This window comes from Thalassophryne amazonica, chromosome 18 (assembly GCF_902500255.1).
Source record: "Thalassophryne amazonica chromosome 18, fThaAma1.1, whole genome shotgun sequence".
Taxonomy (NCBI): domain Eukaryota; kingdom Metazoa; phylum Chordata; class Actinopteri; order Batrachoidiformes; family Batrachoididae; genus Thalassophryne; species Thalassophryne amazonica.
This window is the reverse complement of record NC_047120.1, coordinates 60,957,286-60,973,034: the sequence shown is the minus strand read 5'-3', so window position 1 is coordinate 60,973,034 and position 15,749 is coordinate 60,957,286. Positions and strand designations below refer to the sequence as shown.

The 15,749-nt window shown below is 41.6% G+C and overlaps 1 protein-coding gene across 4 annotated transcripts in view; it reads left to right on the top strand.

Annotated features, from left to right (window-relative positions):
• The window catches only part of stxbp4 (syntaxin binding protein 4), a 65,991-nt gene that overhangs the window by 42,890 nt on the left and 7,352 nt on the right, over window positions 1-15,749 (top strand). For 3 of the 4 annotated variants that reach the window (XM_034193308.1, XM_034193309.1, XM_034193306.1), the window contains 2 exons: window positions 13,045-13,221; window positions 15,471-15,590. In XM_034193308.1, the coding sequence (XP_034049199.1) occupies window positions 13,045-13,221; window positions 15,471-15,590 (297 nt within the window). The remainder of the gene's footprint in view (window positions 1-13,044; window positions 13,222-15,470; window positions 15,591-15,749) is intronic. The other variant, XM_034193307.1, reaches the window with a different exon arrangement.

Genomic DNA, 15,749 nt, shown 5'->3' with positions numbered 1-15,749 from the left:
GTCTCACAAACACAGGTCATAGGTCAAAGTCAAATCAGAGGTTACCGTCTACTGTCTGCGGTGACATCATGACAACACAAAGAGCAATGGAAGGCGCCAGAGGGCTGATTCACGCTCTGTACGCTTATCACACCACAATATAAATGTACAACTAAATATACATCTGTCTGTGAGGGCATGTTTGTGACTCCTGACGATTCAAAGTTTTTGCACTTTTTGGTTCATGCACGCGTGTGTGTGCACTCAAAAAACTGACTCATTGGATTGGATTTACATCTAATAAATATATGTAGTCCCAACTAAATTAAATTAAATTATCTTGCATGGATGTCAGACCTGTTCAAAATGTCAACTGTAACAAAATCTTTTGGGCCACATATTGTTCTTGTTCCACTAATAAAATAAAAGATCTGTGCCAAATTTTATTGTAATCGGACATTGTTTAGAGGTCCCCCACAAAGCAACAATTTTCCCCAAACAAGCAATGTAGTAATCCAGTAATTCCAGTAATGTTCTGCTCTGGGTGACAAATCAAACACCACTTTTTTTGCAATTAGAACCCATCACATGTACCTGTAAAAGAAAAATAATGACATCAGTGTCTTCTCCCATTAGGGTGACGTTCCCTTGCCAGCGGAGGGAGAGGAAAATGTGTCACTCTGGGGGACCTATAAATCTTATCTGACTGAGTTCAAATTTAGTCTGCGCCTATAAAACCCCAAGTGCAACAAAAACAACATGTGGCCCAAAGTCTTTCATAAGTTTTATTTTTTCACTATACTCGTATAGCATGAACAGCCCTAATGGATGTGCGTTATTTGGGAATGGTGTAATCCAGCTGTCCATTCCCACATTCCTGGTTGTGGAAATGTGGGAACGGACCGGTTGTCTGCCTGGGTGGTTGCCGTCGTCCAGGACCAGGACCCAAGGTGGTTCCATGGTGTTGTGGATGTGGCAAAGTGTATGCACCATGACTTGACTTGACTTGACTTTAGGAAGGGGTCTTTTTCCACAAAATGTGGAGCTATTTCTCCTTGTGTAGATATTTATCATACATATAAAGATGTGGAATTGATTAGGGAAACTATTTAGGTCATCTGATTTGTTTCAATAGCATTAATAATTCATTAAATTAATTTCAAAAACATCAGTGGGGGATCTGCTGTGGCGCCCCCTAAGCCAAATGGAAAGCCTGCTCATAATTCAATTGAGTTCATTCAGTGTTTTGTTTTGTTTTTTTTAGTGTGGTGGGCGTGTGTATAAATTCCGACCCAATCTGAACTGATGGTAAGGATCTAAAGAGTTGCATCCAAAAACTTTGAATCATCAGGAATCTTCCACACAGAATCGTTCACCCTTATTGCCAGATAGAGGAGGAAGAAGGAATCATTGCCCACAGTGACAATCCCTCCCAAAAACGGTCAAATCAAACGACTTTTATTAGTGCTCTAAATTTTCGGTGTCCACAACTTGGCCGCAAGTAAAGCTGAATCGAGACTTATGCGTGTGCGACTTAACAGGATTTTTCACCTTTTTCACCTGTTTGGTTTTTCAACTGCTTACTCTAATTAAGGGTCACTGGGGGGGTTGGAGCTAAAACAAAATCAAAATCTGTAAAAATGCAACATTCACTCACTCATCAAAACCTTTTTAAAAAATGTTTAAGGAGCAAAAACAAAAGTGCCTAGTCAAGCATCCTCTATAAGGTCAAAAGGTCAGGAACTGTTAAATTACAGGTGTGGACAGATTTGTTCCACCCAGGCAAAATGTTTGTTTGTTTGTTTGTTTTTAGAGTGGTGAGTATTTTGGGTTCCTCCGGTGGGGCTGAGTGGGCTTTTCAAAATGCTTCAGCGGGTGGCGCTGTACAGACACCTCCACTCACTTGAACCTGCAGCTTTTAAATAGCAACTGGACGGAGCTGAGCGTTCCGCGCCTCTTCAGCTCTACTGATTATTTGTGTGCGTGTGTGTAGGAGGCTGAGGCGGACTCGGCTACACAGCAGCTGGAGAACACGCAGCATTTTTTGGTCCTGAAATAGTTCCTCTTTGCGACGTGATTCATGGCCAAAAGGTCCGCGGCTCCCACTCACTCGCCTCTCAGGTTTGATATTGTTGCATAAACCGATCGATGTCCACATTTAGACTCAGCCAACAGATGTAAGGATCTAGACCGGGACCGGCCCCATCAGGTGTTTCTGAGGAAGTTCAGTTCGAACCCGGCCTTCTAAAGATGTTGGAACATCAGGACTTTTATTTCATATTTATTCCGTAAATCTTTTTTTTTTATTATTATTATTATTATTCATTTTGCTCTTGCTGCCACAGATTTGATCATTTGTGTTGATCTTCCTGCAGAGCTGCTGACGTGCTCAGTCAATAGAGCACAGGTCAGAGTGCATAACCGGGGTTGGAGGGGGCACTCCCGGTCACGCTCTGGAGAGAAGCCACAGTTACTGCTGGGAGTCAACAATTTAATCTCCACCACCCATGAAGTTGACATTTAAAGGACACGTCTCATGTTTTTAACATCCCAGTTAGTAAGACAACGTAAAAGTACTTATAATTGTAAGTGTCTTTGCACACGTGCTAATAATTAGTGATCTCTGATGTATTTTATTCCGCTCACTCTGAGCGTTAGCAGGTGCATTTCTGGAAAACGTTTCACTTGGCAATTCTCGGCACTTTTCAGTGTGTGACATCCTTATTAACAAAACAGAAACATCCCAGTGACTGACAGACAGAGAAACGAACCTGCTCCGTCTAAAAACAAAGCTTCTGAGCTGCTGTTCGAAAGTGATGGCTCGGATTTACAGAGAACAGACAACACGCTTCACCCCAAAACTCTTAACTTTTTCAGAGTGTCAAATTTTGGAGCCTAAAGTGGTGAAGCGCTGTTTGTGTGGATGCTGATTTACTGAAGCTGTGTACATGAAGGTGGGGACATCTGACACTGTTTATAATGGACTGCCTGAACACAGAGATGGATTTGTTACATTGGAAAGTCAGAACACATTATTTTCAGGAGTTTTATGTGCCACAATTGAGAGAGAGGCAGAGATGCAGCCATGGTGATCTCACTTGCACGCGTTTCTTTGATCACATGAAGTTTACATTTCTAAATTCATCCACAACACGATGGTGAGTGTGGCATGTTCCCCTTTTGTGTTTTGTGGCTAGATTTCTTTTCTTTTTTTTTTACTGTGAGAGAGTGTAAATTTGGAGCTGGAATGTGTGCATGTGTATGTGCGCTGCAAAGCTCACTCTGTGTGTGTGTGTGTGTGTGTGTGTGTGTGTGTGTACGTGCACTGTGCAGCTGACAGCAGATGTATTTTTTTAGATTTTATTGATAACAACACTCATAATTAATTGTGCATAAAGCTGATCCTGGAGCAGGGATGGTTATTGACAGGCTGCGTTTATGACTCATGGCCGTGCAGGTGCACAGAAATATTCTTGGAGCTGCAGATTTTACCGTGACTCCATCAAAATGAACAGTTATCACTTAAAAACGAGTCATCCTAACACAACATCACACTTATGTCAACTTTGGAATTAATCTGTGCCTCCGTTCTTAACGTTATCAGCTACATTCTATTGAAGCACACGCTGGGATGCTTCTAGTTGCAACGTCACTTGTTGGAAATACCCGAGTATTCGAGAGTACTTTGTTTTGTATACTTTCATTTATAAACTTTCGTATACTTTGAAACCGGTGAAGGAAGTGCACAAATTAATCCGGTGGATCAGCGGATGGTCACTAACAGCCTAAATCTAAATTGTTATGATTTTGGTGCGACATGTCCTTCAAGAGTTCATAACTGACTTTTTAATTTATATTGTACACAAGCCTTTGTGCATTCGTTGCAGTCAGATCTACTTTAGTGCCGTGACTGATTCTTGCAAAAATATTTCAAGTGCATTTTTGGATCATTTTGTTGCTTGAACGTGTGTCGAGTCAGATCATATTCAGCATTTTTTTTGTTGTTGTTGTTGTTACTAAGAGAGGCTGGGCTGAAGAGTATCACTTGCATTGTGACAGAGCGTCAGCTTCGACAGTTTGACCATGTGGCCCGTTTCTCTGTGCATTAATCCAATGCAGGTGTCTGAGTGTTGAGGAAACCAGAGGTTGGAGATGGCCACGGGGATGCCCACGTTTCACCTGGCTGCGGCAGATAGGTGGATATTTTAGACATGTGGGAATGGACCGGTTGTCTGCCTGGGTGGTTGCCATCCAAGACCAGGACCCAAGGTGGTTCCATGGTGTTGTGGATGTGGCAAAGTGTATGCACCATGACTTGACTTGACTTTAGGAAGGGGTCTTTTTCCACAAAATGTGGAGCTATTTCTTCTTGTGTAGATATTTATCATACATATTTTACGTACATATAAAGACGTGGAATTGATTAGGAAAACTATTTAGGTCATCCGATTTGTTTCAATAGCATTAATAATTAATCAAATTAATTTAAAAAACATCAGCATGCTGTTTACTTTAAACAGCAATAAGATGAATCAACAATGTCAGCTACAAATTTACTAAATTTATATCATTTAGCACTGCTGGAATTACCCGACACTAATGACTCCACTTTACAGTCACATAATACAAATTTAGACTGTGAATGATTTTAATACACTAACTAAATACAAAAAAGAAAAAAAGGGGGGAAATTTGCCTTCAAGCTAGTGATTCTAAATAAATTTATCCATTCGTTCATCAAATTAAAGATAAAACAGCACAAAGGGAGTTTATTCATTCCAATATTTTCATTTTAAATGAACTACTAAGTGCCTTACAGAATAAATAAAATCTGCATTATAGTTTGTTTTTTTTTTTTTAACTCAGCCACATGGGGTGTGCAGCCAGTACATTCTGAGTGCCGGTCCCAAGCCCGGATAAATGAGGAGGGTTGCGTCAGGAAGGGCATCTGGCGTAAAACAAACCAACCCAACTATACAGACGAAGAATCGAATTTCCATACCGGATCGGTCACGGCCCGGGTTAATACCGTCCGCCACCCGTGCTGTTGCCCAACAGGGTGCTGGTGGAAATTGGGCTATTGCTGTGCGAAGACGACATAGAAGAGGAGGAGAATGTTTCCACAAACAGCGGGAGAAGAAGAAAACTAGAAGGGTGGAAATAAGAGTGGGGACTTTGAATGTTGGTAGTATGACTGGTAAAGGGAGAGAGCTGACTGATATGAAGGAGAGGAGAAAGGTAGGCATATTGTGTGTGCAACAGACCAAGTGGAAGGGAAGTAAAAGCAGGAGCATCGGCGGTGGGTACAAGTTGTTGTACCATGGTGAGGACAGGAAGAGAAATGTTGGGGTCATTTTAAAGGAAGAGTATGTTAAAAGTGTGTTGGAGGTTAAGCGAGTGTCTGACAGGGTGATGAGTGTGAAGTTGGAAATTTAAGGGGTGCTGATGAATATCATCAGTGCATATGCCCCACAGGTAGGTTGTGAGATGAAGGAGAAAGAAGATTTCTGGAGTGTGTTAGATGAGGTGGTGGAGAGTGTGCCCAAGCATGAAAGAGTGGTGATAGGAGCGGCAGAGTGGTCCGGATGACATTCCAGTGGAGGCATGGAAATGTCTCGGAGAGATGGCAGTAGAGTTTCTAACCAGATTTTTTAATAAAATCTTGGAAAGTGAGAGGATGCCTGAGGAGTGGAGACGAAGTGTGCTGGTTCCTATTTTCAAGAACAAGGGTGATGTGCAGAGCTGCAGTAACTACAGAGGCATAAAGTTGATCAGCCACAGCATGAAGTTATGGGAAAGAGTAGTAGAAGCTAGGCTTAGAAAACAGGTGAAGATCTGTGAGCAGCAATATGGTTTCATGCCAAGAAAGAGCACTACAGATGCAATGTTTGCTCTGAGAATACTGTTGGAGAAGTACAGAGAAGGCCAAAAAGAGTTACATTGTGTGTTTGTGGACTTAGAAAAAGCTTATGACAGGGTGCCAAGAGAAGAGCTGTGGTATTGTATGAGGAAGTCTGGAGTGGCAGAGAAGTATGTTGAACATTTACAAGACAGTAGTGAGACCAGGTATGTTGTAAGGTTTAGAGATGGTGGCACTAACAAAAAGACAGGAGACGGAGCTGGAGGTGGCAGAGCTGAAGATGTTGGGATTCTCTTTGGGAGTGACAAGAATGGACAAGATTAGGAATGAACATATCAGAGGGACAGCTCAGGTGGGACGGTTTGGAGACAAAGTCAGAGAGGCGAGAAGTGAGATTGAGATGGTTTGGACATGTGCAGAGGAGGAACCCAGGGTATATAGGGAGAAAGATGCTGAGGATGGAGCCACCAGGCAGGAGGAGAAGAGGGAGGCCAAAGATGAGGTTTATGGATGTGCTGAGGGAGGACATGCAGGTGGTTGGTGTGACAGAGGAAGATACAGAGGACAGGGTGAGATGTAAACGATTGATCTGCTGTGGCGATCCCTAACGGGAACAGCCGAAAGACAAAGAAGAAGAAGATAGTTGTTTTTTAAAAGTCATATGAAAGGAAGGTAATGAGAAAAAGCAGCAATCTGGTACCATAGCAGAGGTATGCACCAAGTGCCGTTCTAGTTCGTCAATGATTAACCTCGCATTAAAACATATAGGGTCAGAAATGATAATAATAATAATAATAATAATAACTTACCCATCAAGGACTGGTTCCACTTTCTGTTTGAGTTTTTTTCTCTTCATTTCTAAACATTTGACAAACTGCAACTTTTAGCAAAAAAGAAGTGGCTATTCATACATGCCCATATTAAAAATTCTACATTCTATATGTACTTAACACAGCCTTGTTATGTTAGGGTTAGAAGTTATGGTTAGGATTCATGGTTGTGGTTACGTATCAATAGTAAATACGAGGTCTGTGAGAAAAGTATCCGACCTTATTATTTTTATTTTTTTTTTAAAAACCATATGGATTTGAATCACGTGCGATTACATCAGCCAAGCTTGAACCCTCGTGGGCATGCGAGAGTTTTTTCACGCCTGTCAGTGACGTCATTCACCTGTGAGCACGCCTTGTGGAAGGAGTGGTCCAGCCCCCTCGTCGGAATTCCTTTGTCTGAGAAGTTGTTGAGAGACTGGCACTGTGCTTGATCAAAATTTTTTCAGAAACTGTGAGGCACATCCGAGTGGACACCATTCGAGAAATTCAGCTGGTTTTCGGTGAAAATTTTAACGGCTGATGAGAGATTTTGGATTGTTTCTATCGCTGTAAGGACTTCCCATGGAGTGGGACGTCGCGCAGCGCTCCGAGGCGATGTCGTCATCCTGTTTCAAGATGAAAACCTCCACATTTAAGCCTCTGTTGACCCAGGACGTCGTGAGAGAACAGAGAACTTTCAGCAGAGGTCGGAATCAGCAGTTTATCCAGACATTCCACTGTTAAAGGAGATTTTTTTAATGAAAGACGTGCGGACGGATTGGCGCGTCAGCTCGCAGCTGGCGCGGCACGCCTGCCACAGGAAAAACACCTCCGTTGGAAGCCTTAAGGACAAGTTGGAACATGCCCTGCTGTTAAACAATTTCTCAGATACTCACTCAACTGAAAGCCACCAAAAGCCGCCTGGATTTTACAAATGGTTATCAACACGAAGGTGTTTTTTCCTGTGGCGGGCGTCTTTCATTAAAAAAATCTCCTTTAATAGAGGAATGTCTGGATAAACTGCTGATTCCGACCTCTTCTGAAAGTTCTCTGTTCTCTCACGACGTCCTGGGTCAACAGAGGCTTAAATTTGGAGGTTTTCAGCTTGAAACAGGATGACGACGTCACCTCAGAGTGCTGCGCGACGTCCCGCTCCATGGGAAGTCCTTACAGCGATAGAAACAATCCAAAATCTCTCATCAGCCGTTAAAATTTACACCGAAAACCAGCTGAATTTCTCGAATGGTCTCCACTCGGATGTGCCTCACAGTTCTTGAAAAAATTTTGATCAAGCACAGCACCAGTCTCTCAGCAACTTCTCAGACAATGAAAATCCGATGAGGGGGCTGGACCACTCCTCCCACAAGGCGTGCTCACAGGTGAATGATGTCACCGACAGGCGTGAAAAAACTCACGCATGCGCACGAGGGTTCAAGCTTGGCTGATGTAATCACACGTGATTCAAATCCATATAGTTTTTTTAAAAAATAAAACTGTCGGTTTCTTTTCTAATAGACCTCGTACATGTACAAGTACATAACATCATGATCATATGATCTATACTGACCAATGACACAGACGCTACGTACAAACAGAATTTCACTATACGAATACTGCTACATACAGGTATCCACTGCCTCGCAAAAACTGCACTGTTTTTATCAGTTTAAAATCAGCTGTTAACACTTTGATATTGATGATTTAAGTCAGTGATGACAAGTGGAACATTTCTAGACATTTCTAAACATTTCTAGTAGAGAGCAGGTTGAGTCCAGCCTGGAGAGGTGGAGATATGCTCTGGAGAGAAGGGGAATGAAAGTCAGTAGGAGCAAGACTGAGTACGTGTGTGTGAATGAGGGGGAGTCAGTGGAATAGTGCAGTTACAAGGAGTAGAAGTGATTAAAGTAGATGAGTTTAAATACTTGGGGTCAACTGTCCAAAGTAATGGAGAGTGTGGTAGAGAGGTGAAGAAGAGAGTGCAGGAAGGGTGGAGTATCTGCAAGAGTGAAGGGGAAAGTTTACAAGACAATAGTGAGACCAGCTATGTTGTACAGCTTAGACATGGTGGCACAAAAAGGCAGGAGGCAGAGAGCTGGAGGTGGCACAGCTGATGTTGCGATTCTCTTTGGGAGTGATGAGAACGGACAGGATTAGGAATTAACATATCAGAGGGACAGCTCAGGTGGGACAATTTGGAGAGAAAGTCAAAGAAGTGAGATTGAGATGGTTTGGACATGGGCAGAGGAGGGACCCAGGGTATATACAGTAGTGTTCAGAATAATAGTAGTGCTATGTGACTAAAAAGATTAAACCAGGTTTTGAGTATATTTCTTATTGTTACATGGGAAACAAGGTACCAGTAGATTCAATAGATTCTCACAAATCCAACAAGACCAAGCATTCATGATATGCACACTCGTAAGGCTATGAAATTGGGCTATTAGTAAAAAAAAGTAGAAAAGGGGGTGTTCACAATAATAGTGTGGCATTTGGTCAGTGAGTTCGTCAATTTTGTGGAACAAACTGGTGTGAATCAGGTGTCCCCTATTTAAGGATGAAGCCAGCACCTGTTGAACATGCTTTTCTCTTTGTAAGCCTGAGGAAAATGGGACATTCAAGACATTGTTCAGAAGAACAGCGTAGTTTGATTAAAAAGTTGATTGGAGAGGGGAAAATTTATACGCAGGTGCAAAAAATTATAGGCTGTTCATCTACAATGATCTCCAATGCTTTAAAATGGCCAAAAAAAAAAAAAAAAAACAGAGATGCGTGGAAGAAAACGGAAAGCAACCATCAAAATGGCTAGAAGAATAACCAGAATGGCAAAGGCTCACCCATTGATCAGCTCCAGGATGATCAAAGACAGTCTGGAGTTACCTATAAGTGCTGTGACAGTTAGAAGACGCCTGTGTGAAGCTAATTTATTTGCAAGAATCCCCCGCAAAGTCCCTCTGTTAAATAAAAGACATGCGCAGAAGAGGTTACAATTTGCCAAAGAACACATCAACTGGCCTAAAGAGAAATATTTGTGTACTGATGAGAGTAAAATTGTTCTTTTTGGGTCCAAGGGCCGCAGACAGTTTTTGAGACGACCCCCAAACTCTGAATTCAAGCCACAGTTCACAGTGAAGACAGTGAAGCATGGTGGTGCAAGCATCATGATATGGGCATGTTTCTCCTACTATGGTGTTGGGCCTATATATCGCATACCAGGTATCATGGGTCAGTTTGGATATATCAAAATACTTGAAGAGGTCATGTTGCTTTATGCTGAAGAGGACATGCCCTTGAAATGGGTGTTTCAACAAGACAATGACCCCAAGCACACTAGTAAATGAGCAAAATCTTGGTTCTAAACCAACAAAATTAATGCCTTGCAGATGTGAAGAAATCATGAAAAACTGTGGTTATACAACTAAATACTACACTCAACAAAAATATAAATGCAACACTTTTGGTTTTGCTCCCATTTTGTATGAGATGAACTCAAAGATCTAAAACTTTTTCCACATACACAATATCACCATTTCCCTCAAATATTGTTCACAAACCAGTCTAAATCTGTGATAGTGAGCACTTCTCCTTTGCTGAGATAATCCATCCCACCTCACAGGTGTGCCATATCAAGGTGCTGATTAGACGCCATGATTAGTGCACAGGTGTGCCTTAGACTGCCCACAATAAAAGGCCACTCTGAAAGGGGCAGTTTTATCACACAGCACAATGCCACAGATGTCGCAAGATTTGAGGGAGCGTGCAATTGGCATGCTGACAGCAGGAATGTCAACCAGAGCTGTTGCTCGTGTATTGAATGTTCATTTCTCTACCATAAGCCGTCTTCAAAGGCGTTTCAGAGAATTTGGCAGTACATCAAACCAGCCTCACAACTGCAGACCACGTGTAACCACACCAGCCCAGGACCTCCACATCCAGCATGTTCACCTCCAAGATCGTCTGAGACCAGCCACTCGGACAGCTGCTGAAACAATCGGTTTGCATAACCAAAGAATTTCTGCACAAACTGTCAGAAACCGTCTCAGGGAAGCTCATCTGCATGCTCGTCGTCCTCATCGGGGTCTCGACCTGACTCCAGTTCGTCGTCATAACCGACTTGAGTGGGCAAATGCTGACATTCGCTGGCGTTTGGCACGTTGGAGAGGTGTTCTCTTCACAGATGAATCCTGGTTCACACTGTCCAGGGCAGATGGTAGACAGCGTGTGTGGCGTCGTGTGGGTGAGCAGTTTTCTGATGTCAGTGTTGTGGATCGAGTGGCCCATGGTGGCGGTGGGGTTATGGTATGGGCAGGCATCTGTTATGGACGAAGAACACAGGTGCATTTTATTGATGGCATTTTGAATGCACAGAGATACCGTGACGAGATCCTGAGGCCCATTGTTGTGCCATACCTCCAAGAACATCACCTCATGTTGCAGCAGGATAATGCACGGGTCCATGTTGCAAGGATCTGTACACAATTCTTGGAAGCTGAAAATGTCCCAGTTCTTGCATGGCCGGCATACTCACTGGACATGTCACCCATTGAGCATGTTTGGGATGCTCTGGACCGGCGTATATGACAGCGTGTACCAGTTCCTGCCAATATCCAGCAACTTCGCACAGCCATTGAAGAGGAGTGGACCAACATTCCACAGGCCACAATTGACAACCTGATCAACTCTATGCGAAGGAGATGTGTTGCACTGCATGAGGCAAATGGTGGTCACACCAGATACTGACTGGTATCCCCCCCCAATAAAACAAAACTGCACCTTTCAGAGTGGTCTTTTATTGTGGACAGTCTCAGGCACACCTGTGCACTAATCATGGTGTCTAATCAGCATCTTGGTATAGCACACCTGTGAGGTGGGATGGATTATCTCAGCAAAGGAGAAGTGCTCACTATCACAGATTTAGACTGGTTTGTGAACAATATCTGAGGGAAATGGTGATATTGTGTATGTGGAAAAAGTTTTAGATCTTTGAGTTCATCTCATACAAAATGGGAGCAAAACCAAAAGTGTTGCGTTTATATTTTTGTTGAGTATAGTTTAGTGATTCACAGGGTTGCTAAAAAAGCAGTTTGAACATAATAATTTTGAGTTTGTAGCGTCAACAGCAGATGCTACTATTACTGTGAACACCCCCTTTTCTACTTTTTTTTTTACTAATAGCCCAATTTCATAGCCTTAAGAGTGTGCATATCATGAATGCTTGGTCTTGTTGGATTTGTGAGAATCTACTGAATCTACTGATACCTTGTTTCCCATGTAACAATAAGAAATATACTCAAAACCTGGATTAATCTTTTTAGTCACATAGCACTACTATTATTCTGAACACTACTGTAGGGAAAAGGATGCTGAGGATGGAGCCACCAGGCAGGAGGAGAAAAGGGAAGCCAAAGAGGGGGTTTATGGATGTTCTGAGGGAGGACATGCAGGTGGTTGGTGTGACAGAGGAAGATACATAGGACAGGGTGAGATGGAAATGACCGATCTGCTGTGGCGCCCCCTAAGCCAAAAGAAGAAGAAGATGACAAGTGAAATATTTCTCCCCAGTAGTGGCTGTGATTGGCAGCTAACTAGCTTCTTCTTCTGGTTTGTTTGTTTTTTTTTTCTTCTATGGCTGTGCTTATTGGCAGTTGGCTACCTAATGCAGCATTACTGCCACATACAGGACTGGTGTGCATACAGCAGACGTATGCAATGCAATAAGAGGAAAGAAATAAAGAAACAACAATATCCTGGACAAAGCCTGAGTGACATCACCCATAGGTTTTCTACAGTGACCCAGAACAGCCAATATGAAGCCCATGGTAGCAGCGTTGACTTTGGTTATATCACAACAAATTTCATAAATGGACAAAGAGATGCCACGTGGGTGGCGCCATATGACAAAAGAAGCCTGAACACACCCTATCTTTGAGTCCAAACCAGCTAAGCTAACAAGCTAACCTCAGTTCGGGTGTTTATTAAAGGTTAACTTTGGTTTGGGCATAAAAAGTTATGAGCCTCTTATGTTCCCAGCAAGTGTGCATTAAATAGATCTAACGGATGAAGCTACCTACAGCTGCTAAAAGTGCTAATGCTCTTAGCGTACCACATTAAATTAGGTGAGAGCTCGACACAAATATTGCAGCAGGGACGTCTTAGACGATGCATTAGGACATTTCAACACACAACACGCTGTATTATTCCAGGTGTTTGTAATAAAATACTCATAATGACACACAGCCCTCCGCAACAGCTAGCAGCCGCTGCCAGTGGATTCTAAAATATGCTGAGTCATGACCCATCGTCCAAAACAAAGACTCTGAATTTTTTTGTGACGTGATGGGTTTTGTAGCTGTTGTCTCAGTGACATCATCACTACGCTTGCCCTCCTCCCAACAGGACGTCAAAATGGGCGCGGAGGAAAGCCTCTCCCTGCTGGCGAGGATCCAGCTGGCCGAGGCAGCGCAGAAGCAGGCGAGAGGGATGGAGATGGACTACGAGGAGGTGATCCACCTGCTGGAGGCAGAGATTGCTGAGCTAAAGGCCCAGAGGGCGGAGTCACAGACCAAGGTGAGTCAACTAAGGGGTGGGGCCAACAGAACTCAGAACTTGTTTGCTATTTGCCATTTAGAGTGAAGGTTTAATCTTAGTGTGGCAGCACATAGCTACCCTATTGTTCATTGCATCATAAAAGCCCCAAATTTGCACACATATTCTAAATTAACAAATATTTATTTTTAGATGTCGAGGCATCCTGGAGCTGACCTCTAATGACCTACAGGAGTCAACGAAGAATTACATAGGGGTCAAAATTTAAAAATGTTCAGATCACATTGAAAGGTGCCATATTGTTTGTCTGATCATAAAGATTCCAAAAAGGTATAGTTTGGACTATCTTTGACTGAATGTTGTGGAGTTATGGGATAAAAACAGCAAAAAATGGTGACAAAGGTCAATTTCAGCTTGTACAGGGATCAAAAGTTAAACTTCCTCCAGTTTTGGTAAAAAGTGATACGAATTATTGGTTGAGCTAATAGGATTAATAAGTGGAATACTTTTGACTGTGTTAAATGCTTGGTGCCCAAAGCAAAGGTCAAACAAGGTCATTGTCCACTGGATTCTATGGCATTTGACACATTACCCTGTATAATGATAACTAAGCATGACACATGGTGCAAACTACTCCTTATTAGAACCCTATCAAACCAAACAATAATTTGCATCACTTTTTACCAAAATTGGAGCAACTTTAACTTTTGACCCCTGTACAAATTGAAATGAAGCTTTTTACTTTTCACAGACAGTCCAATCTACACCTTTTTGGAAGCTTTATGATGAGACAAATAATATGGTATACTTTTCAGTATGGTTGGAACATTTTTTTTAATTTTGACCCCTATGTAATTCTTCATTGACCCCTGTAGGTCATTTGAGGTCAGCTCCAGGGTGCCTCAATATCTGAAAATAAACACTAGTTAATTTAGAATATGATACACTTCAAGCTTTGAGTCAGACTAATCAGACATTTGGGTGAAAAAACAAGTATTTCAGCATTTTCAGATTTACAAAAATGCAATCAGAAATGCAAAATCTGTTTTAGTTTTAAAGTTATCTTACATTTATTCTCACAAAGTCACTCTGCAACATAAATTTAGAAAATGCAATTATTACAAAATAACCTTTAAGTGAAAGTGTTGAAAATAGGTTTACTCTTGAAACTTGATTTAAAACTATACTTGCAGCTCCACATGCTTAGAAAAAATTGACAGAGACAGATGCTGTATGATACATCAATTTTCGGCCACAAAACATTGAACTGAAAACGAAACATTTCGCTTGTAAAAAAAAAAAATCACACTCACAATATGAAATATTATGCTTCAATAGTATAAAGTGTTTGTAGCAAATATAATTGGCTTGATCAAGTTCGATTTTGGTGATGATACGATGAAAATTGTAAGAGAAGTATTTTTTTTTACAACACCATGTATTTTTTTCACACATTCAAAATTTTAGGGATTACTCTTATTAAATTAATTTTTTTTTCTTATCACATGATAATAACTAATGTGTGCTATATGTTATTCAAATGTGCATTCAATTCTGAAATTACTGATATATAATACATGCTCTTTCTCTTAATGTTACTGCTCTGGGATTAGAAGAAAGAAAAAATTTTCTTACCATAAGATGTTATCTGCAAAGAAAAATCATTCCGAGTCCCAGAAATTTAAATATAAATTGCTGAAAATGTTAGTATACATAGACCGCAAAACCACCACTTAACCACAGTTGTTTTTAGTAACATTCCAGGTATATTTTTCAACATATAACATATTGTATGTGAAAGAGTCAGACTTTTTGTCACCAAAAATTCCTAATTTTTGCATGTTTCTGAGCTAAAACCATTAAAATACCCAATGAAGGGCTGATTTTAGGCTATTGGGGATGTCTTCAACAGAAAGTAAACAATTTTTACTATGGGAAAGACACTTTCTAGTACAAGTTCAGATCATGTGGCAGCGACAGGATTTTTTTCACAGAAATGTCACACTTTTCATACCCAGACCTTGAAGTCTGTCATATGTGTGCCAAATTTGGTGCCTTTATGACAAAATGAACAACTGCTACGGAAATTTTACCTAAGCTGCTCCACGATCTGGTCGAAAGAAGTTTTTCTGGTAATGGAGTGATGGAGACTAAACACGAAGTCAACGTTACCAAGCTTCCTCCTCCAAATGCAAAATGCTCTCACATTCAATATAATAACCCTCAACAGATTCACCTGCCTCCTGACAAACTCGCTTCGTTGTCTTTTTTTCATCCAGGACGAGACGGAGGAGCTGAAGAAGCGAATCGCAGTCCTCGAGTGTCAGCTACGGAAGAGTGAAGGGACCCAAAAGAGTTTTGAGATTTCAGTAGCAAAGCTGCTGAGTTTTGTGGAGGTAAAAATAAATCCAGGTCTGAGCTGAACCTTCAGCAGCCGTTAGACAACCGACACAACAGCAGGCGGGCACTGTTTGGTAAGACATCTTTGACCTTTGACTTGACCATCTCAGTAGTAATAGAGCTCGATTGCTCAAATAAAATTCAATCAAATCAAC